Here is a 23,784-nt window from a genome sequence, read left to right on the forward strand (position 1 = left end):
CCAAAAGCAAAAGAACTAAGTCATGTGTCCTAAAATTTAAAAACCCAACAAAATAGATCCATAATGGTTTGTTCCCTCAACATTTAATCCTTCTATTCTTCTGAGTGAACACTGTAATTCTTTCTTTTTAAATAGTCACCTGACTTTTTCCAGATGAATACTCATTCTATTTCCTTTGACTCCTTTTGTTTTCAAAATGTATACTTGAATTTCTTTTCAAAGTATACATTTGTTTATGAATAAAAGAGTCTCCCATTCCTTGTGGATTCCAACACAATTTCTGGAAATAGATGGGAGGACAGGGTGAGGCATCTTAGATTACACTCATAAATAAGAGAAATGGTAAAACCGATGTGTTAAGAACTGAGGCAAATTTATATCTGGCTTGGTCTTGTAGCTGCTCTTCTCCTTTCTTCTCACATGAATATTTTTCAGTAAATGTCAAATGTTTCTATTTCAAAAATTTTTGAATCTGTGGTCTCATTTCCATGTCAATTTCAACAGAATACCTTCCAAAAATGTATAAGTTTATACAAATGCGAAGTACTGGATGACCTTGTTCTACAAGTCCTCCACCCTCCCACCACTGGGAAATTACCCAAGAGTCTGGCCTCCTGCCCTCTTGCCTGTACACCTGCCTACTCTCATTCTCAGCCTCACTCTCACCCTATACCTTGCTTACTTGCTCGCTTGCTATTTTACTCTCTAATTCTCATTCTCCTCTTTCCTGTCTTCACTCATTCCAGCAATTCCTATCCATTTCTAGGTAGGCGATTCTGCCTATATTTTTATTGTCTCCTTCCAATCAATGTCCAAATGCTTCATCTTCCATCTCCCAAGCAGCCTATCAAAGGATTTTAGACCCTCTGGTAGCAGCTGATGTAATCAAATTTTCACCCTGCTGTGCTAGCTTAAAAAGGAATTATCTGGTAAAGGTACAAATACTACTGCTGGGATGGTTTCGACCAACCTTAGTAACCATGTCAACAAGTTTTTTATCAGTGATCTTAGCCTCCCAGTGTCTGAGAACTGGGCTTCCTGTCTGTTTTGGTTCTCTCTTGTTGTATAAAACACACTTCAAAACCTAGGAGCTTAAACCACCATTTCATTGTCTTTCATCAGTCCCTTGGTTGTCTGAGCTCAGCTGGGTGTTTCTCCTGATCCACATGATGTGAGCTGGGACGGCAGTCATCTGGGGGCCCAACTAATCTGAAACATTCAATATGGCTCACTCACGTGGCTGGCAGTGAATGCTAGCTGTCCACTGGGATCTCAGCTGGGGCTGTTGACCTGCATACCTCAGTTCTGCTTTATGTGCCATTTCCATATAGTTAGGGCTTCTCATAGCATGATGACTGGGTTATGAGAGGAAGTGTCTCAAAAATGAGCAATCTGAGAACAAGAATCAGGCTGCTAGTCCTCTTAATGACTGGGCTCAGAATTCTTAGAATGTCAGCCTCAAGCCAGTCATAAGGCCAGCACAGATTCACAGGAAAGGGAAATAAGTTCTACCCTTGATGTAAAGAGTGACGTGTGTAGAAAGAGGGAAGGAATTATCAAGGCCATCTTTGGAGACTAGCTAGCACACTGTGTGTAACTCCTAGGCACTTAGTGCCTACTTCCCCAATACCTGCTGTCAGATCATTCTGCTAACTAGATTTTGGAAAATCTTCTAATAATCTGATATGGACCTGCCATACTGACATTTTAGATCTTGGGCTATCCAAAGATAATCATGTTCTACTAGTCTTTTCCTTGTAAACTAATCTTTTGGTTTGAATTTTTTTTTTGTAAAGCTCTTAGAATAAGTTTTTCTGCTTCTGTACTTAATTTTCGATCCTGACTGTATCATTTAGCATCCATTCTGGAAAATAGAAGCCAAACCAGTTACTTTAACAGAGAAAATTTAATATAGTGATTTAGTAAATCAGGTGTTAGAGGGTCAGAAAAGCAAAAGGGGAACACTGAGGTAACACTAAGACAGTAACTGCAAGAAGCAGCTACCAACCCTAGGGCTGTAGAAACAAAAGAAAGAAGTCAGTTTCCAGAGCCCGGAAGCTCGGAGGATGGAACCCAAGGAGCTGGGACCCAGACCTCTGAGGGAGTTGTTACTTGGCTGGTGCTGGTGCCTCAGAAGCCTAAAAATATGGCTTCATGGAACTGGGACCCACACCTCTGAGAACATGATGAGGCTAGTTCCAAGAGTGCTAAAAACAACTTGAAAAGCAGAATGGATTGGTGCTGGATCCCTCTGCTGCTGATAAAGTGTAGTTGCTGCTTGGTGCTGGACACAGGAAACAATAGTCCCTTCTCTTTCTCTGGCCTAGCCGTCTCTTTCCAGTACCCCTCCAGGCGGAAGCTAACAGGGACAACTGGCAAAGCAGAAATGTTTGCAGACTCCCTGCCCCAGCATCACAGAGTTTGGAATTGAGAAACAGTGGCTTAATAACCTGCACACTGTTTTACTCTGAGTGGCAGGGATTTTACTGAGTTATTTTATTTCCATGAATGATGTTTATAATATCATTTATGGGGATTCCTGGGGGTAGAAGAGCATAGGAATTGATAAATCTGGGAGTAAAAATGTACACCCCAGGGGCAGTTAGTGAACACTGAAGGGCTCGAATCAGTAATCCACATTCCAGGGTAGCTATATAAACATGGCCATTTGAATCTGCCCTGGGGCTTTTATATTAACTTAAGGGGGTGTTAGAAATGATTTCTCATTTGTGAAATGAGTGGTGTTCGAGATATATGATGGGCCAGAAAGACTGCATGAGCCTCACAGCTCTTGCATAAATGAGAAAATAGGAATCCAGCCTACCCAGCAGCCTAACATGTAGGCATAGCATGCCATATGACTTGGTGTCTTGTTTCCTTCATAAAGGACAATGGGGCCTGATCTGACCAAAAAGCATGCTTGCCTGTCTTCAGAATAGTGCTGAGTCCACTTTGGATTAAACCTTTGGGGCCAGGTGCTTGTCGAAAAGCTTAAGGAGTTGCCAGTAAGGTCGCTAAACTCACAGGCACAGGTTGCCTCTTTGGTGACTGTTCACTTTAAGTCATTGTACGTTTGGCAGAATTTGGTCTGTGACTTGTTTTTACAGTGATATCCCACCTGGTTATGGGGGAGGAGATCCATACAGGTCTCATAGGTCTCTGAATGTTAAGTATTTCCATACATTAACCAAAGAACTTGGTGATGACCGAGCAGCCACACTGGCTTAGGTTCATTTACAAGAGCTCTAAGACTGCTGGTGGTGGTGGCAGCATCACCTGTGAGAGAACCCCAAGGAGAAGGTCATATTTAGGGGGCCGTTAGAAGAATGTGGTCATCAGATCATCCATCCATGAAAATTGTCCTTCCAGAGCTTCTCCCTGGATCTCTGGAGACATGTCCATTAAGAAGCCATTTCCTCACCTTACAGTTCCTGATCTTCCAGTACCCCAGCTCCTGGAACAACACCCTCCTTCCATCCCTCAGCCCTGTCTCCCTCACCGCCACCCCTTACCCAGGCCCTGCCCTGCTGGGCTCCTCTCTATGGCTACTGGAATAATTCCTACCTGCACTTTGAGAGGTTCACTGTCCTGTGTGTAAGGAACAGGCAGAAGGGAAGTCCTCAAGTCCACTGTTACATTCAAGCAGCTATGCTGAGAATTTCATGGCAACTTTTGAAATAATTGGGAGATGAAGGGTCATAAGACAAAAGATGAGACATCTTACACACTTAGGAAAAGGCTAATCATACACTCTCTAGTTCTCCACATCCTTGCTCAGAGGGTAAAGTGTCATTTCCAAAGTCTCTTCATCACTGTCTCCCACCATTCCCCTACACACACACACACACACACACACACGCACGCACACACACATTCTTCCCAAAGGGATTACTGATCTCATCTGAAAAACAATCCATTCAATGTTGCCGAGCATGCCTTTAGGTTAGCCAGGAAAATCAGGCCACATTTTAAAAGGATCAGGCTTCATGTAAGAAATTCGAAAAATAAAAAAAATCAATAAATGTATGAGACTATACTATGACCAAAATGGTTTGGGTCTTTGGGGGAAAATGGTAGCAATTTGGCACCTTTGGTAGTGGTTTCTGTTCTACTGTTTGGCCAGGATGGGATTCTCCAAGGCATTCACGCAGTTCATTAAATATATTATGTTGGCTTTATTTTTCTCTCAATTTAAGAACTCAGCTCTTAGAAAACATTGCCTGAAATGAGTAGTTTAGGCCTCAGAAGCAAATCCATTTTGACTAATAAAACACTAATTCTCTAAATAAGCAAGATGGCTTTTCTTAAATGAGAATCTAATTGTGAAATCCTATATCCTTAAATCTAGCAAATTATTAGCATAGACATTCTAAGCCTACATGACTTGGATCAGATTTCTCATCATCAGAAAAAGGAATAATTTCTCTATCATCGGAATTCAAAATTAGCTACAGGAACACTGGCCTCAGCTGGCAATTATCTTTCAAAGTCAACAAATCCACATTCTAGGACCCTGGAAAATTTGGGTCCCTTTAATGACTTTTCCCATTCTACCCATGTAGGCCCCCATCCTCCCCACCCTCACCCCACATCACCCACCAGCGTATCACTTTCAAATCTTTCACCCGCCTTCTTGTGTGCTCTTATTGGAGACTAGAAATGGCTCCTATCTTTAATGAAATTTTCTTCCTCAAATTTTAGAGACAAAACATTATTGCCCATATTTTCATGTAGAGCATCTGTTCAGGTGTGACTGATGGACACTCCCAGCCCTCAAGCCAGAATTGCGTAAACTGACACACTTAAAAAAGAAAATTAGCATGTAACATCTGGGTCTCTTTACTCAGAAATGTATCGACAAGAATTAGTCTTCTGGCTATAAACGAATAACTTGGAGCAGGATATCTCACAAAAGCAGATCTTACCATTCTCTCCTGGGGGCAGGGGTGGGAGGGATGCCTTTGTCCCTTAGCATCTAGTCAGCCCTGAGAGCTGATCATTATTTAAATCATCCTTTGAATTGTTGTGAACATTATCAGCCCAGTCTGTCTTTTATTATAGCCACAGATTAAAGTCTCTCTTCAAACTACTAGGGTCGCCTGTAGGCTGTCATGTAATGTAGTATGTGCATTACAAAAGTCTAACAAAGGGAGATTTGTGTAATGAAAATCAACTGCAGAGAAGCAAAGAGGACTTTGAGAAATGCAAAGGCGATGCACATACTTCATTGCCATGTGTCTTTTGGACATGTCTATATACCAGACTTTTCAAAATAAGCTACTTTGAGCAGATCCCCAAACCAAATTGTATTCTCAGTTGTTTGTTCTCACTCATGTATATATTCATTAAATAAAAACAAAATGAGTCCTATCTATCTATAAGCAAGGCATTGACTATATTAGGTTCTGGGGATGAGATGCAAAAATAGAGTTACAGTTTCCAACCTCATGAAGGTAGGCAGTCAAATAAGAAAAAACAATACCTTGTGCTAAAGTCTCTTATAATATCAAGTGCTGGAGCTTTGGCAATGCAGAGAAGGAGCAACTGACTCGGTCCTGTAGGAGGTGACATTTACACTGATCACTGGGAGAGGTAAATACCCTGGGCTGGGTGGGGGTGGGAAGACAGAGGAAGGGAAGGGAAAGGAAAGACTATCAGGAGAAGACAACAGCATGGATGAAGACTTAAAAATGAGAGACAGCATGAGCAAAATAGACTAAAGAGAATTCAGTGAGTGAGGCAAAGAAGCTGCGAGATGGTGGGGAAAGTGGGGAAAAAAAAGAAACAAATTGTAAAGGGTTTTGGACTTGTCTCTAAGGTCAAGGAAAAGTAGGGTTGACTGGATTGTTCCCAATTCTTTAGTCCCTTTGTGTTACAGAACTGACCATGGCTTCATGGTGGGCAGAGTATATGTCTCTGTCCCTTGACTTTGGGTTTAGCAATGTGACTTGATTTGGCCAATGGAACATTAGCGGAGAAGGCCAACAGAAGCTATGAATGAGCTCACTTGGTTGGCTCATCCTCTTGTGCCTCAGCAATCAGCTAGGAAAAGGATATGCTTCATGTAGCTGCTGCCCCTTCAGTCTAGGCCCTAGAATGACAGTTCATGGACTAGACCTAAACCCAATCAGAAGCCTGAGTTCCTAACCCAGCCTCAGTGAGCCAAGCAGCCACCAACCCACAGACCTGAGAGCATGAAAATAAGTATTTTGGTGTGCCACTGAGATTTGGGAGCTTTTATACAGCAACAACGGAGTAAAATACAAAGTCATGACAGAATTTTCCAGAGGGGAGTGACATGGTCATAACTGTATTTTAAAACACTCCCTGGCTCCATTATGGAGAACAGATTAAAGTAGAGAAGACCATTTGAAACATGTGCAGAGACCAGCTGGGAGATGGTTGTATTAATCCAGAGAGAAATAATGATGGCCTTGCCCAGGATGTCAGTGACAGGGGACAGAAAGAAGCACCAGTTCCTGTTTAGTATTTCTTTAGTACACTGTTCTTATTTTGTGGGGTTCTTTTTTCATCTTCATTTAAAACCTATTTTCCTCTAAGGCCAAGATAAGCATAATCTCTCTAAGACATCAGGACTCAACAGGCTGTTTAGTAGTCCACTTCATTTGTCCATTCTACTGCCATTTACTGAATGCCTGCCATCCCAAAGCCCATAGTCCAGGAAGGAGAGACAGACATGTAAAGAAATAAGTGAAATAATGTTGGAAGTACTGTAATAAAAGAGAATAAAATCTACAGGAACATAAAAGAAAATATGACCCTTCATTAATGTTCTTGGAGACCTTGATATTAGTTCGTGTGGGCAGGGGTCTTTGTTTTATTCACTGACATATCTCAGGTGCCTAAAAGAAAATGTCTAGCACCCATAATTAGTAGAAGCCTAATAAACATTTCGGTTTTGTGCTTAATTTTTCGAACTTTGGCTCAGACTCACCCTTCTGTCTCTTTCTAGTCTGAACTGCCTCAGATAGGATTCCCATGATCTGAGATGATGGTCAATAGTTTCAAATCACTAAGAGAGTGCAGCATGAAGAATGAGAAGACATTGCGTTGGGCCACCAGGACGTTGCTCTTGACTTCTGAGGGCAGAGTTTCAATAGAGTGCTGAGGTAAGAAACCACAGTGCTAACACAGCTTCCTCATCCTGCTTCTTTTGGTTTTAAGTTCTCCATCACTGGGGGTTAGAATATTCACCATAGGCGCTGTAGATATGGGAAGGAAGGTACATAGCCAAGACAGACTAGCAGGATGGCCACTACCTAAATGGTCTTTACCTTAATGGACTCATCCTGGTCTAAGTCTGCCCCTCAGTTGTTACTGTCTATGAGCTTTATCTCAGAGATCCTCATTCCCACTAACCTACAAAGGAGTAAATATTACACGCCAATATACTTCATGACAAATTTCAACTGAGAAATACAACTATTGTGTGAACTTTTTATTCTTATCTTTCTAACCAGTACATTTTTTTCCCTTTAAACAAGCTATATTTGATATCTAATATTCAAAAGTGACTTGAAGGTGGCTTGAGGTATATGGAATTAGAGCAAAGAAAGAGGGTGTCGATGTTTAAATGGAATCAGGTTTTCTTAGCCTGACATAACCTTAGGATTTGAAGTGTCAGGCATTTTGGATATTTACTGAGACTTGCAGGGCACCCTCTCCCCAGGACAGTGCTTAGAAAGGCACTGCCCATGTTTATCTAGCTCACCTTGCTTTTCTCTAGGGCTCCATTGCTGGCCAATCCTTGTTTCTGACTGACACCTGAGCTTCCTCAAAGCTTCTGAAGGCAATTTCCTGCATCAGGGCCATGGGGCTCTCCTATGTGGAATGTTTCAATACAAAATGTTTTAAAAAATCAGCAAGTGAATAAGTGCTAAAGAAATTAAAATTTGGCTGGCTCTTCTTATAAAGCTGGTCGTAGTACTACAGTGCTGGTACGCTGATTCTAACTGTGGGTTACACATCTGTAACAAGGGATTAGGGAAAATTTCACAATGGTTTGTTTGAACAATCTTTAGTCTTCCAATGAACCACAAAGTAATAAATCATTCTGTCAGTGGTGTGTTCACCTTTATATCTCTCCCAGCTAACCCCTCATCAACTAAGCAGTTTTTCAGGATGCAATTACATACATGGCACTAAATAAAAAGCAAGCACAGGCTTGTAAATAATATCACTGTAGATCACCATTCTTGTCACATTTAGCCTGTGGACATTTACCCATGCAAGTACTGCTATATGGGTTATTGAAACAGTTTCAATGGGCAATTACTTTAGAATCACCTGAGAGGATGAGAATGATAGTCTTGTAACTTTCTACTTCCTAACTAGAAGGGGAAGGCCTCACATATTTATTTAAAATCCTTGGTTGGTTTGTTAGTATTTCTACTACAATTGGTACAGTTTCCAGGTTGTCATTTTTCTTTTGAGGTATCTGTCCTCTTCAGATGTCTGGTTCTTTTAGCCTATGAACTCACATTCCCTTGGAGGTACTACTGGCTGCTTGGCCTCATGATATCTACAGGTAATGGCTGAAGGCCAGCCCTTAACCTGGGTCAATTCCAAAGTTCAAAGGAAGCAGTGAAAAGTACTCCCAAGTCCTTATGCAATCCACTAACTGTATCAAGTGCTGAGGACCAGATAATGAAATAGTCACCTGTTTACTCTTGTCCCACTGAGCTAGTTCTCAGGTCAGGTCCTTTGAACCCACAGAAAGCAGCAGCTCTTGGGGAAAGCGGTCTCCATAAGCTCAGAGGGTCTGCAGGGAGTGGAGTGATTGCCTGAGGTCAGGCAGTCCACCCCTTCTTCAGCCACTCTGCAGCCCAGGAGCGCTTGGGCTCTACTTAAATTACCCCCACAGCCCTCTGTGACCACAGTTCCGTCTGGCTTGAGAGTATGTCCCTCAAGAGAAGTCCTGCATCTGCTTTTGCCAGGAGCCTGGAAAGTGTCCCAGCCTGGGGCCATTTCTTATACTAATTTCTCAGTTCAGGTCTGCTAGACTACCTAAGTAATGGAAATTCAGACTGAAAACCACCTGAGAAAAGGTGGTGATTATTTTCATGGAGATACAGCTATATATTTTTTGTTTTGTTTCGTTTACCTCCGCTGATTGGATGGCTTTGCTTTCTACTCCATGGTAGCCCAATCAGGGTTCCAAGTTTGTACAAGGTTCTTAGTTCCAATTCCCCATCTTGTCTATGCCTAGAGCATTTTCTCCGGCCCCCAAAGCTGATAAAACCCAAGCACAAAGATAAGAGTACTTGATTACAGAGATTAGAGTACTCTCTTCCTCTTCCAGGGGAAACAAAGTGTCAGCAGCTGCTTATCATGTGGAACTGTAGGTCCTGCCCTGATTTTGGCCTTGAAGTATTTCCTTAATATTCTAACTATGAGTTTAAAAAGCTGCTTGCCTAATTTTATCCAGTACTTCTAGGTGTCCTGTAGTGGAAGGGCTTTCAGGTTATCCAAACTGCCACATGGCCCAAACGGAAGTCCTATCGAAACCTAGGGAGCATATAAGCATGAATATGTCCTAACTTTGCTTCCAGCTAGGGGCCAGAACCAGGGGTATTTTAAAGATGCATGCCCGCCAAGTGATTCTGATGTGTGTATCCACTTAAGAACCACTGGAACAGAAAATAATAAGCCTAGGTCATTATATCATGCAAGGAGACTGTTTATATTTTGCAGGAAAATAATCTCTGCCTATTTTTAAAAGGAAATGAAACCTTTATTGGCATCTATAAGATAAAATGCCTTGCTACAGATGATTGCTTTTTGACGGTTAGTTCTTTTTATAGCTAATTGGATGCAGACCAGTTTGCTGGAAATATGTATTATTATATAGTGGACAATTCCATTTTCTAAAAGGGTAAGGAAAAAATAGGTGTTTACATCATGTTTCCTTTATGAAAACTTTCCTTGGCCACAATTTTGCTAGGCTCTGAAAACATTTTAAAACTTTTGCATCATTTGCTTCAGCCTGTCAATATGCTGAAGACCAGTATAGATATATGTACATATTTTTTCCTGAGATATTTTAGATAGTTCTTTATTATTATTATTATTTTTTATGGTGACATTGGTTAATGAAATCCAATAAGCTTCAGCTGTACACTTTAACAGTCAGGCATATATATGTTTACACTGTGTGTTCACCTCCCATAGTTAGCTTTCTTTCTGTCACCACATATTTGACCCCATTTACCCTGTCTACCTTCCCCCTCCCTTCTCCCGCTACCAGTATAGATATTTTGACCTTTGGCAGTTTTTTTGGCTGACAGGATAATAATTCGGAAATTTTTAATTATGTTGCTGATAAGATAACTAAATAAGTAGATGAAATTTTTCAAGTGACAAGTACAGTTGCCATCTAGTTTGCAGTTCTCACCAAAACCCATTAAATCCAAATGGACAAAATGTCCATTGTGAACATTGTATAGCATATTTTGCAGAATTTGTGTAGAAGGTACAAACTAAAATTTTCAAGCCACCTATCAGAATTACTGTTGATTCAATTTATGTTTGGTGTAAAAGTAATAAAACTTGAAATTAAAAAATTAGTTTTCTGCAAATTTTCTTATAAAATTAGAAAATAAATGCAGAATTTTCTTCTCAGTTATTTATACTTTGACAATCTTCATTATCATATCTAAGCAGTGTGTTCTTATCCCAAATCAAACCAATCAGAAATCCACATTCCATGTACCGTAATAAATGTTTTTATGAGGTATTTCATTTATTACTTGCAAGAACTCCCTGCTCATATTATCCGCATTTTACAAATGAGAAATAAATTCACAAGACTTCACAACTGATAAGTAGTAAAGTTGAGAACTAAACCCAGGCCAACTCTAAAGCCTGTATGTTTAACAACAAAACTACATGGCCCTTATATTTAAAAAACTAAAAAGCAAATACACGACAAGCAAGAAACCTACTTAAGGAACATTCTAGGATCACAATATTTAACATCAAATTTTATTGGCTAGACCCCTTTAAATATATCCCAAATCTGGCTGCCTTTCCTCTTCTTCACCACTGCCTCTCACTCGTACATTGCAATAAAGGACTTCGGTGGTTCTCGCAGCACAAGGTGGTCTCAGGATCAGGAGTATGGGTGTCACCTGAGAACTTGTTAGAAATACGGATTCTCTGTCCCCCATCTCCCAGAACTGCTGAGTCAGGAAGTCTTGGGGTGAGACTGGTGAGCTGTCTTTTAACAAGCCCTCTAGGAGATTCTGATACACGCTCAAGTTGAACAACTGGCCTAACAGAAAGATGTATTTGTCCAGTCTTTCGAGAGCTTTGCCAACTCTATCTAGTATCTACTGAGCTATCTGTCTTTTAAGAGCCACTCTTGTACCTTTATAGAATCAAGTTTCGCCTTCAAGAACACAGTGATCTGCAATTCTTATCAAATATGTGCTTCCTTCAACTGCTGAACTGGATCTGCACAAATCCAAAACCTCAGATCTCCTGTGACTCTGATAATTTCCAAGGCTTCAGATACCAAGCCTATACATAGAATTCTTTATATTGAAGCAGAGTTTAAAAACGAAAATAATTAAAAAGGTTTTCTAATCTCTGCTTGTGCCTCTCAAATGTTAAAGGTGACTAAAATTAAAGGAACGAAAATAGTAAGTCCTTGTATGTCAATAATATCTCAATAAAACTGGAAAAAGTTCAAAAATTTAAAAACTATCAAGTCCAGGCAAGGATATAGAGCAATAGGAACTCTCTTGCATTGTTGGTGGGACTGTACATTGATACATCTGCTTTGGAAAATTATTTGACAGCAATCACTAAAGATGCAAATATGTGTACTCTGTGACCCACACTTGGACATACGCCCAACAGAAATGAGTGATTATATCCATTAGCACAAATATACAAGTATGTTGACAGCACTGGTATTCATAACAGCCAAATGCTAGAAACACCCAAATGTCTGTCAAATATAGAACAGATAATTATGCAATACTATACAGTGGTTCAAAAAAAAAACAACCACTGTTTTTGCTACCTACAATAATATTGATCCATCTTACAGGTATAATGTTGAGTGAAAGAAGGCAGACAGAAAAGAGTACATACCGTGATTTCATTTTTATGAAGTTAAATAAATATATAAAAACTAATCCATGGTGATAGAAACCAAAAGAGTAATTACTTTGGGTGGAGGGGACTAGGAAGGGTATGAGAATGACATGTGAGATGCTGGAACGTTCTGTATCTTGATCTGGGTGGTGGTTACACAGGTATAGACATGTAAAAAAATTCATCAAGCTCCATTCCTAAGATTTGTGCACTTGACTGTATGTGAGTAACATCTGAAAATTTTTATTATTTTATTTTTAATTTTTTTCTGTTCAGCTAAGACAGCTGTACACGTTACATTCAGCCACAACTGAGAACAGAACTAGTCCAGAATGTCACAGGTCCAGAGCAAAAGAACTGTTGTTTTTGTATGAGCAAGGCAGGTCTCTCAAAAGGCAGTCACAACGATCATATGGCAATGGATGTTCTAGATCTATTAAGATCTACACAGCAGGCATGCAGTCCAGCAATTTGTATCAACGTCCCTGGCCTCTGGCTTTCCTTATTTCTGCTATAGCTTCCACGAGTGCACAAGCTAGCAAGTTTACTTGGACCTCTGCCTCATCTTTCTTCTTTTGGGCGTCAGCCTGCATATTCGCTTCCTCCTCCACTTGGCTCTCATGGTGAGGAGGTTTCTAAGAAAATGGTGCTAAGGCCGAGAGAGCTCAAAATTTTTAAAAAGTGAAATCTATTTAAAGAATATTAGAGGGGATCTAGATCATAATTGACAGCATCAGCCCTGAAGTCAGCTTTCCTCTCCTCCCCAATTCCCATGCATGCTTAGCAGCTGCAGTACCTCTTACCAACCAAACACCCAAACTCTCTGTGACATCCAGCAGATAGCTTTTCCTTTATCTCTCTTTTCTTTCATCCTGAACCCTAGATTTGACTCGGCTTTTTACTAAATCCTTTGCTCTTGCCCACCACCTCTCAGGTCCACCTCTTTCTAAGTCCATCTTATTCTCCCAATTCTGCATCCCGAAACATCTGGAATAGGATAGCAAAGACAAAATTTTCTTTGCTAGTTATAGGGAGAGAAGTAGAGAATACTCAGCCAGTATTTTGTCCTCTCACACACTCTCAGTGATGAAGTTAATTGAACTTTCCTAGAGAAAAGACAGCACTGAGTAGTTATTTCTTTTAAATGATAGTGGGTACCAGTACAAACAACTGACCTCTCACCTACAATGTAATAAGCTTTTGTCTTGCTCTTAGCAATATCTAGTAGCCTATACCAGGAATTCCATGCATGTTTTTTTTTTTCTTTCTGAAGTTTGTAATGGTAAAACTGGGAAGCACCATGGCTTCTAGAGAATGGCAGAAGTGCTAAACTGCACTTTTCTAAAATGTGAATATTGGCAGTACATGTCAACTTTAAAAGGAACCGGCCATGGGCACAGAGAACAGTGGTAATCAATAGCGCTTCCTGGTATAAATCCCCAATGTTAAATTTAGAGTCTTCGACCATTTTTTCTCAACCTGGGGTCTGAGACTATCTGGGGTTCAGCAGATATATTTTCAAAGATCTACAGTAACTTATCCCTTTAGAATAGGCCCATAGGAGGTTACCAGGGGCTGGGGGCAACCGGGAATAAGAAGTTACTATGTAATGAGTTCAAAGTTTCTGTTTGGGATTAGAAAAAATTCTGGAAATAGATGGTGGTGATGGTTACAAACCATTGTGAATGTCCTTAATGCCACTGAATTGTACACTTTAAAATGGTTAAAATGGTAATTTTTACATTCTGTATACTTTACTAGTTTTTTTAAAAAACAGATACATACGGACTTCCATTTTCAGCAATATGGCATATTAGAATCCTGAAAAAAACTTCCTAGGAAAAAATACATAAAATATTGGGTAAAGTATTTTAAATATTTCATAAATGCATAGTTGAGGTAGTAGAAAGGGAAATCTTCAGGTTTTTTTTTTTTTTAAATGCAGGATGAGAAAACAAATTCAAAGAGGTGAGTGAGCTCTAAAGATGGTATCTGCCCTGATGTCATCTGCTGACCTCAGCTATTTTAATAGGCCTTCAATAAGGACAGAAAATAAAGCCCAGAGACTTGGAAATTGGCCCCTCAATGAGTGAACTACAACAGACCAACCACCTGCTGAGTGTGACCAGAACAAAACTTGCCTCTGTTGACCTTGGCTACAGATGGAGAAAAGAAAAAGTCTCCCATGAAATTTCAGATTATTTGAAGCCTGTAGGTCTTGGTAATTCCTATTGCTCCTAGTACAGGCTTCTTTTCCACCTTCTTTTTTAAATGTGAAAAATCATCATAGATCAACGTTTCGAGTAGAACACACCTAATTCATTCACTTGTTTTTCATATGACATATTTTCCAGACCTCTTACCACCCTTTGGGTACTTTCTGGCTTGTTCCAGTATTGTCTTAAGAAATGAGGGCTACCATGGAAAACAGTAACACAGATTCAGCTCAACCTGTACTGAGTGGAATGAGACTATTATCACTTGTGATTACTGTATTTTTAAGAAGCAGCCGATACAGAAGCTCTGAAAACTGAACAGAAGCTGCCCTTTAAAAAAAAAATTATTTATTTAAATTAGTTTTAAGTCTACCGTACATTGGTTAGACATCTATGTATTTCATAAAAACGATCCCCCCAGTTGCTCCCCTTTTGTAAGAGACATTTACATTTATAAGGGAAATCTCCATCTGTAAGGATATTTGTACCGGGAAGGGAAGGATGACTAAATCTCTAGAAACTTAATCCATGCAGAAGGGCACAGCTTAAATCTACATAACAACCTTACCTTTACTGTGTTGACTATGCTTTTCCTGGTAACCTCCATAACTGCCTTCTCTCACCTCTTCCCACCCCTCCCCCACCCAGCATCTTTTTTTTCTTTTTACAGAAATTGACCTTTATTTATTGGACTAAAGTCTGTTTAACTTTTGATACAAAGTAAGGTTTTAGTACAGAAAATCCCAGTCTGTCAGAACAGTACCTGTGCACACTGTACCATCACAGTCTCACACCGTCTGCAACTCAGAGAAACAGCCCAGAGGGTAGGCGAGTAAGACTTCGAGACAGCCGACACTTTTTGTGTTAGCTGTCTGAGCTAGAAAACTTGTACCTGTAAAACAAAGGGCAGCACTGAGGACTGAAACTTGTCTCTTTTTGAACAACTGTCCAAGAACATATATCCCTTTTTTAGAAATGTCAGTATGGCTTAACTATAATCTAGTATCTAGAATTACAAAGAATAAAATGAATTCAAAGATTTCTTACTAGTAAAATGAAATGTTAGCAATAGTATTAAAATATAGGTCCTGCCCCCGTGACACTTACACAGAGCCTGGTATAGCACCTATTATTAACAGGATGTACAGTATAGTGAGGAACCACATCAAATCTTCAGCCAGAGACATCCAGCATCAGAACTGTAAAATGACAATAAACAAACAAACAAATAACAAAGACATCCTCATGGAGTACCATTCATGCTGAGTGAGGGCTGCAGCCAAGACTAAAAGATCTCACGCTCTTCTTATATTTTTGACAGTGACAATACTAATCATTACGCTTCCCTGAAGACTCAATTCAAAGTTTGAAACACAAATGTTTTCATATCCAAAAGAGCTGAAGTGTCTATCCCACTCCGCAGAGTGTAAGAACTACCTTGCAAACATTGCACTGATAAAGGCTGTCACTGTTTACAGAACCTAAAGAGGATCCAATGGCATGCATTAGCCCTAGCTTAACATTCTGCCTGGAACTGGTGTCTTCGTACACCCATGAGGCTCCAAAGGACCAGCCAAAATGCCGAAATGATAAATGCAGGTGGAGAAGAAATAAGAGGACATGGAAGGCAAGAGGGAAAGTCTGAGAGACAAGTTTGTAAGACTGCCAAAGTTGCCTTCCCTGGTGCAGGAGGGAAAAACACTGCCACGGGCGAGACAGCCCCATGAAGGCACTGGTTCTGCCAACCACAGATATCTAAGGATCTGCAGTTGTGATGTATTTCCAGGAGAGGTGCCATCAAGATGCATAAAGTTGTCAAGGGCTCTGGTCCCACTAAGAACCTTCTAAAGCAAAGTAGCCCCACTGAAGTTCCAGCGTCGTTTAGCTGAAAAGGGAACAAAACGAACACCAAAGCAACACGGGGATCAACGGAGGGACACCAAACCCAGCATCTTTTGTCTTTAGCTGGAGATGGTATTTAAGATGAAGGCTTAAGGCCATTTCGGAGAGTTAGTCTTCTTGGATCCCTCCAACGTATACAGGACGTATACAAGTTATCAAATTTTGATTGTTTTTCTCCTGTTAATCTATCTTTTTATTACAGATGAATCTCAACCAAGAACCTAGAAGGGTAGAAGGAAAAGATTTTTCCTCCCCATATGGCCAAATGCCTACTTCAACATCATTTATGGCATCCCTGAAAATTTATGCAACCAGTGATGAAATGATGGAGTAGGCATCATCATACTTAATTAGTGAAACAATGTCAATAATATGAATAAAGTGTGCCACTTGAATGTTTTGAAAACATTTTAATATCCACTTTCAAATATATGTAAGAATTCTAAAATAACTGAGTGAAATTTTTCTTTACTTGTTCTATGTGTAAATCCAGTGCTTGAATACCAAATATATACCCATTACTGAAGAGTAAAATGCTGCCATAATTATGATTTTTAAAACTATTAAGTTTATGTAGAAAACCAATTAAGAATCTGCATTGCTCAGCTTTTGCTAGGTATGCTGTGGCAACAAACTCTAAAAAAAGAACTGTATTTAATTTTTTGTTATTTACTTCCACTTAGGTCATAAACCTTATAAGAAAAAGTCTCACTAGGGATTTCTTCACATCTTGCAAGGGTAAATTGATGGCAGAATGTCAGTTTGCAACCTGAAAATTTCATTAGCAGGAAAAATTCCAACATCCTGTTCAACAACATCCTTGATAAATCATCTTCAATTTAGATACAATAAAGAATGTAAAGTATATTATTAAAATAAAGTGTTAGAGCAAAACAAGGTATCAAAACATTTTATTCCCACTTATCAAACTTCAAAATAATAGAGTTTATGAGAAAGCTTTAAGAAAAGAATTCTTTATAGTAGTAGTTCTATGTCTAGGGAAGCTAAAAATTAAAAATAAAAAAATCTTATTGACGATATTACTATAGACCACAAGTTAGCATGCTTTTTAAAGGCCAGATAATTAACATTTTAGGCTCTGCAAGCCATTAGGTCTCTGCCACAACTACTCAACTCTGTTGTTGTGGTGCAAAGCTGCCATAGATAATACAAAGGAAAGAGCATGACTGTGTTCCAATAAAATTATATTCACAAAATAGGCAGAGAGCTGGATTTGATTCTTAGGCCATAATTTGATAACTCCTGCCTTAGACTATGAACTATTTTCAGTAGTTAAAGATGAAAGAGTTTTCATATTTGCTGAAGCTATAAATCCTAGTCATTAACTTTCTTCTAGAAAAATGGGTTATCTAAACACGTCTTGAATTGTATTCTGCTGTGTACTGGAAGGCTGTGATATTACTAAATGTGATACTTTATCTTGGACGTCAGATATTTAGATATGCAGAAACAACTACAAGTCATGTTTAAGTCCAACATCACGATAAATTAATAATGAATTCAACTCTGCTTCTGTTCAGTTGTTGAGAGATTGCTGAGGTCTCACATAGCTATCAACATAATACATTCTAATTGAGGAACTATTTATAGGGTGGAAAATCAGTTTTGAAACGTGTCAATTGTTATTGATTATAGAACAAACATGGTAAAGGCTAAGAATGATTTAAAAAACGTAAGTATACAATGTTTTGTTCATACACCTTTCAGTACTGTAACCGGAAAGCACTTATAACTAACTGTCCATAAGCAGAAAAATAATAGGTACTTCATCATACTTCGATCAAAAACAAAAATACATGAGGCCCAAAGATTTTGGAATTGCCTTGTCATATATTTAACAAGATGTTTAAACAAGATAGACTAGCAGCCACTACATGTTTAAAAGTCATCTTGAACAAAACCAAAATAATACGCTTTTTGGATGAAAATATATCTTGTTAAAACTGCTTGTAGAGAAAGTACTTTGCTTGCTGGAACCTGAGAATTAAGTAACCAAACCAATGTTTTCAGAGTGTAAGTATTTCTTACATGATAGCTGCTGAAAAGATTCTCTTATCATTCTACTTTAGGAAGTTGCTGATTCTAGTATACATGAAACGAAACTGAAATGCAGATAGAAAAACCAAGACAATTGATTTCTTGAAAGCCAATTATATTGCTCCTTTACCACATTTTTAGAACCAAGGTTTAAGGACAGATTTTATTCATGTGACTGTGTAAAACAGCAATTGCCAGCAAAACATAAATATATTAGGAATAAAAAACATAAGTGAGGACAACACTTTCAAAAAAGATTCAGAAAATATTTTCTTCAACTGGTACTAGAAGCTTCCATTTGAGGGACTGCTTTAATCAAACTGCACTATCATCAGCAACCACAGCAAGACTAGGATTTAAAATGGAAATAAGTCTTTATTTCAGTCAGTTCCTATTAAAGAGAAAGGAAAGCTTACTAATTTTGTGGCAGCATCAACACTAGCAGTATCCTATAATGGCAGCACTAGCCAAACATTATCTGCTACTGTGCCCTTTGGGGTGAAAGTGTGGGGGAGGAAGGAATTTTCCTCTGTCCTTCTAGGTTCTTTCACCTGGTCTAATAATTAACAAAAGAAAATAACTAAATTTAATTATATACATATGCATGGGAACCCCACATCCATGAGAGAATCAGAGACTCCACATCTGTGAGAGGTCCAGAGTCAGAGAGACAAAGTGAGGTATATGTGACATTCTGAGCTAAGGATGAGATAAGAAGCCTTGGGGTTTCAGAGGGGAGGAAGGTCATTCACAGGACAATAAGAACAGATGTTCATTAATTAGAAGTTTGCCCTACCCTATAGATAGGCCATAAAAAGTTATTTCTGGAAATAACTCTTATGGGAAAGACGCCTAATTTAAATTCTTTAAGGGAGAAGTAAAAGATTCTAATGAGCCTGCAGGGTCTCTATTGCCTTCAGCTCAAAATAATCCACAGGCCAAAGTGGCACATTATGGGGAGGCCTGTTGTGAACCCCTTCAAAAGAGGGCATCAAATAAATGTGTCTAATCACTATGTTGCACATCTGAAACTAATATCGACTGTAATTGAAAATTTTTTTAATAAAATTTTTAAAAATAATAAACAAGAGAGCATCAATTTATGTGGTAGATAACATCACTGTTTGTTTCCAGGTATATTTTCTTTACTCCTAGATATACAGAGGATTATACTACTGCCCTTAAAGGCACAGCTATTTGACTACTTTGGGCTCATGAAATGTGAGTCAAAGTAACCTGTGCATATCTGGAATATAACATTTTGCTGCCAGTGGTAAACACTCTAGTCCTCTCTTTCTCTGCTGCAGTGAATCCTGAGCCTCATTTTGAGATGTGGGATTGATAAAATAGTGGAGTCTCCATCCATTTGCCAGCCCATGATGGATGCATAGCACAAACAAAAATCTTTGTTGTCTTAGGCCACTGGAATTTTAGGGTCTGTTTCCCAAGTATAACCTAGCTTATCCTTACTGGTATAATTTAATGTCATAAATGTAAGATATAATGACCCCAGAAGCAAAGTACCAGCTTACATTGACGAGAAATAAACATTCTTGAATGGAATGTCAAACTTTAAAGATCTGAATATTAACATTTCCATAGTAAAATTGTAATAAGTTTTTTAATTAATAATATCTAATTTTTATATTTCATGTTGATCCTGGTATCTTAGAAGTTTATTATATGATGATGATATTCTGTTACAGCCAAATATTGATTTTTAACGTAGTTATTTTGCATTTTAGTGCCTCTCTAAAAATATATATACTAAATAAAAATTATATGAATAAAAGCTTGGCTCTGTGCCATTTAAAATAGCTACTTGACAGAAACCCAAAACAATTTGTAAATTAGGTCGCAAATTTATTCTCAGGAAGAATACCTTGATCTTCTAGAATTCAGGCGTTTTTTTTTTTTTTTCTTCCTCTGCCATCTTGCATCCTCTATCTTGTCTCTTCTGCTGCCACCAGCTGGCTTCCCCTACGATAAATTTCCGAAACCAGCAGGATTCAATTCAGTGTTTTGTTTTGACTTCTGGGTCCCTGATGAGAACATCAAGTCCATTAAATAAGTAAATTTTTAGGTTGGGAACAGAAAAACAATCATTTCCTACATATTTTGCATAATCAGGAAGCCACACAGTAGCTGGTACTTGTCTAGCAAGTGGTCCAGACAAGACTTCAGGCTAACAAAAGAGAAGACATTTCAGTTTTTAAGTTAATATTCTCACAAATTGGTACTTACAACATAGTCATGGAGATGTAAAGTATAGCAAAAGGAATATAGTCAATAATGTTGTAATAATTATGTATGGTGTCAGATGGGTACTAGATTTATCAGGTGATCACTTTGTAAGTTATATAACTGTCTAATTAATATATTGTACACCTAAAACTAATATAATATTGTATGTCAACTGTAATTGAAAAATAAAAAAAAATATTAAGAAGAAAAAAAATCTCCTCTTAGGAAAGAACACTATTACAAACTACAGGAATTATATAAGAGCAAAGGTGAGTTCAAATACAATAGTTTACCAACAGTCTTAGTGTAGTTTTAGGTTTAATACCTTCAGAAATACAAAATCTACAAACTTACACAAAACATCATTAGAAAATAAAATTATTTAAATTTCCTTCATGCTTATGTGGTCCTGGGAATTTTTGAACAGTAAACTTATTTCAATTTTTGTTTCAGTCAATATTTGCCATCCTCAATTAGGGGGACTAAAAAATTTTAAATTATTCAAAATTCACAAAATGAATGTGTAAAAAATTTAAATGAACATTCAAGTGATGTTTTTTGCAAGTGTGTAGCATTTATACTTCTGAAATTATCAAAACCTAAAACTGCACTCAAACTTTTGTGATATCTGTACATGGAAAATTGTGGAGTCACAGGGTGCTTAAATATATCTTTTATAATTTACACCCAGCTATGTCCAAAATAAGTTGAAACATTTTATAATACATATACACACATATATACGAGGAGATGAGTCATAAGGTTTCTTGAAGCTCGAGAGATATGGTGCTAAATTATTAAAAGTTTAAGAAAAGTATGGAGAATGAGGCAAACTAGTAGAAATATCTGTAATATAGGTATCTAGTAATTACACTATTTTTACTTCAGAGGGGGTTGAGGGTACATTTTTATTTGAGATACTTGTTCTTAAGATAGTATTATGTTCTCAATATTTGGGTATTAGTAATTTTATTGTTAATTATGCTTTTCCAGGAAACTTTTAAAGATCTTAACATTAAGAGAATGCAGAAAACACTCCATAAATATTAGTTTTCCTTCCCATTAGAGATCGTCTAATTCAGTGGTTCTCAATATTGGCTGAACACTGAGATGACCTAAGGAACTTAAAAAAATACTAATGCTTGGGTCCTATGCTAACATTGATTCAATTGGTCTGGGCCACAGAACTTTAAAAAGAATTTTAAAAGCCCCATAGTGAACCTGATGTACAGCCAAGGTTGAGAACCACTGCTCCAGGTCAATATATAATCAGAACTATATCAACATAAAAATATATGCAGATGTTCAGTGCTCCCATTTTTTTTTTTTAAGCCATAGAACTAATCTCAAATTTTGTAATGGAAGAAGTGGAGAAAAGAACTTAATAAAAAACATGTATAAATCTCTGTGGGGTGGAAAAATTTCTCTTCCCTTCTAGGTCCTTCTGGCTGGTGTAAGAATTAAATTGACATGAGACAGACTAACAGGAGAAAAGTAAGCAAAAGTTTAATTGTGTGTATACCTTCTGTATACGCGGCAGAGATCCAGGAAAACTCAGTCACTCTGAAAAGGTGAAAGCCATCACCTTAAATATTATCTTCACCTAAAGACAAAAGGTATTTGGGGTGAGGAGGAGGCCAGTTATGGGAAGTTATCAGGAAAAGCACAGTAAACAAGGGTAAGGTTGTATGTAGATTTGTCCTTGCCTTCGCCATTGATAAGTTTCTAGAGATTTATTCATCCTGCTATTCCTGTTACAGAGAGGGAGTCACCTTTACAAATGGCGATTCCCTTTATAAATGTTAAGTGTTTCTTACAAAAGGGCAACTTCTACTTGGTTTTCAGAGCTTCTCTTACGTCTACTGGTTTTGTTTCGTTTTAAACAGTTTAGAATAAGCAACAAGCCAAATAGGAATACTTTGGTGTGGCAAATTTTCCTCCCCTACAACTTTAAAATATTGTGTTGAGCGGACTATGCCAGACACAAAAGAGTACTTACTGTATACTGTATGACTCTATTTACAAAAGGTTAAATAAATTAGACGGGGGGTAGGGTTGACTGGGAAGTACATTCCTCAGAGGGAAATATTACTTTGATCAGGGTACACACATACTGAACCTCATCGAAATGGACAGTTAAGATCTTTATTGTGATTTCGCTATATGTAAATTAACTTCAATAAAAATAACAATTTAAATCTGGATACCTATGACAAGGTGTGGAAGGCAGAGACGATTATTACTTCAGCTGACCCCAAACCCTCACTAGATTAAAAGCAACAGCAAACCTCAGACCAGAACCAGAGAGAATGGAGAGCAAACAGCAGGGAGGGCCAAAGCCTCAGAAATCGCTACAGGGCTGGCAACTGCAACCAAGCTGATGCCAGGGCGGCGGCGCTCGAGAGCCCCACAAAAATAAGCCCCGCACACTTTTCCGGTGCCCGCGCGTCCGTACGTTTGTGTCCCACCGTAAGAGTCCGGCGTGAAACAGCGCCACCGCGAGAAAGGAGCCGGCAGCACGTTGGTTCCTGCGCGGATGCTGCGGTTGTAGGCGCCGTTTGGTTGGCTGGTTGCAGCTCTCAGGGAGGAGGACGCCAGGGCTCGCTTTCCGTCCGCTGCCTCCGCCGCTGCTATGATTCCGGTGTCGCTGCTGGTGGTGGTGGTGGGCGGCTGGACTGCTGTGTACCTGACCGACTTGGTGCTGAAGGTGAGGGCCTCGGGCTGTTGGCCCAAGCCCGCGGTACCCAGGGCCCGTGCGCAAGGCCCGGGGCCTTTTCCCCTACCTCGCGCTTCCCGGGATGGAAGCCGCGCAGCGGGGAGCCACGTGCGGCCTTCCGCATGGCGCCCGGGCCCGGGGAGTAAATAAAGCATGGCGGGCCACGGGAGGGGTGTGGCGGTCTGCGCAGCAGCCGCAGTCACGTTGCGGGGTGCGTAGCCTTCCGATCCTGCCCGTGAGGCGCCAGTTGTGGTTTTGCGAGGGCCGCAGCAGTGCCTCAGGAAAATAAAATGTCCGCCTAGGGAAGGCATTGTTTTCCTTTATTGTCTTTAAGGCCACGACCCTCTAGAGACTCTGGCATTGGAATCAGTGGAAATCAAGTTCTGATTTAGATCAGTGGTCTCAAACTGTAAAGTGCATGGGATCATCTGGGGTTCCGGTTAAAATGCACATTCTGATTCAGCAGGTCCGGGGCGGGGCCTAAGATTCCACGTTTCTAACCAGTTCCCAAGTGCTACCAATGCT

General features: G+C 39.2%; 1 protein-coding gene and 1 long non-coding RNA gene across 3 annotated transcripts in view; one reads left to right on the forward strand and one right to left on the reverse strand.

Moving 5' to 3' along the window:
* Positions 1-1,947: 1,947 nt before the first annotated feature.
* On the reverse strand, positions 1,948-22,836 carry LOC105304387. The gene is made up of 7 exons (XR_002776856.1): positions 22,751-22,836; positions 22,066-22,146; positions 20,182-20,341; positions 15,103-15,231; positions 7,733-7,842; positions 3,565-3,669; positions 1,948-3,386 (listed from the first exon to the last, which is right to left on the reverse strand). It is a non-coding gene; the product is annotated as an uncharacterized LOC105304387 (long non-coding RNA).
* A 184-nt stretch (positions 22,837-23,020) lies between these two features.
* The window catches only part of MBTPS2 (membrane bound transcription factor peptidase, site 2), a 41,904-nt gene continuing 41,140 nt past the window's right edge, over positions 23,021-23,784 (forward strand). For both annotated transcript variants that reach the window (XM_011378442.2, XM_011378443.2), the window contains exon 1: positions 23,021-23,250. In XM_011378442.2, coding sequence (XP_011376744.1) covers positions 23,176-23,250 — 75 coding nt within the window. In that variant the 5' untranslated portion in view covers positions 23,021-23,175. The remainder of the gene's footprint in view (positions 23,251-23,784) is intronic.

This window comes from Pteropus vampyrus, unplaced genomic scaffold, assembly GCF_000151845.1.
Source record: "Pteropus vampyrus isolate Shadow unplaced genomic scaffold, Pvam_2.0 Scaffold339, whole genome shotgun sequence".
NCBI classification, from domain to species: domain Eukaryota; kingdom Metazoa; phylum Chordata; class Mammalia; order Chiroptera; family Pteropodidae; genus Pteropus; species Pteropus vampyrus.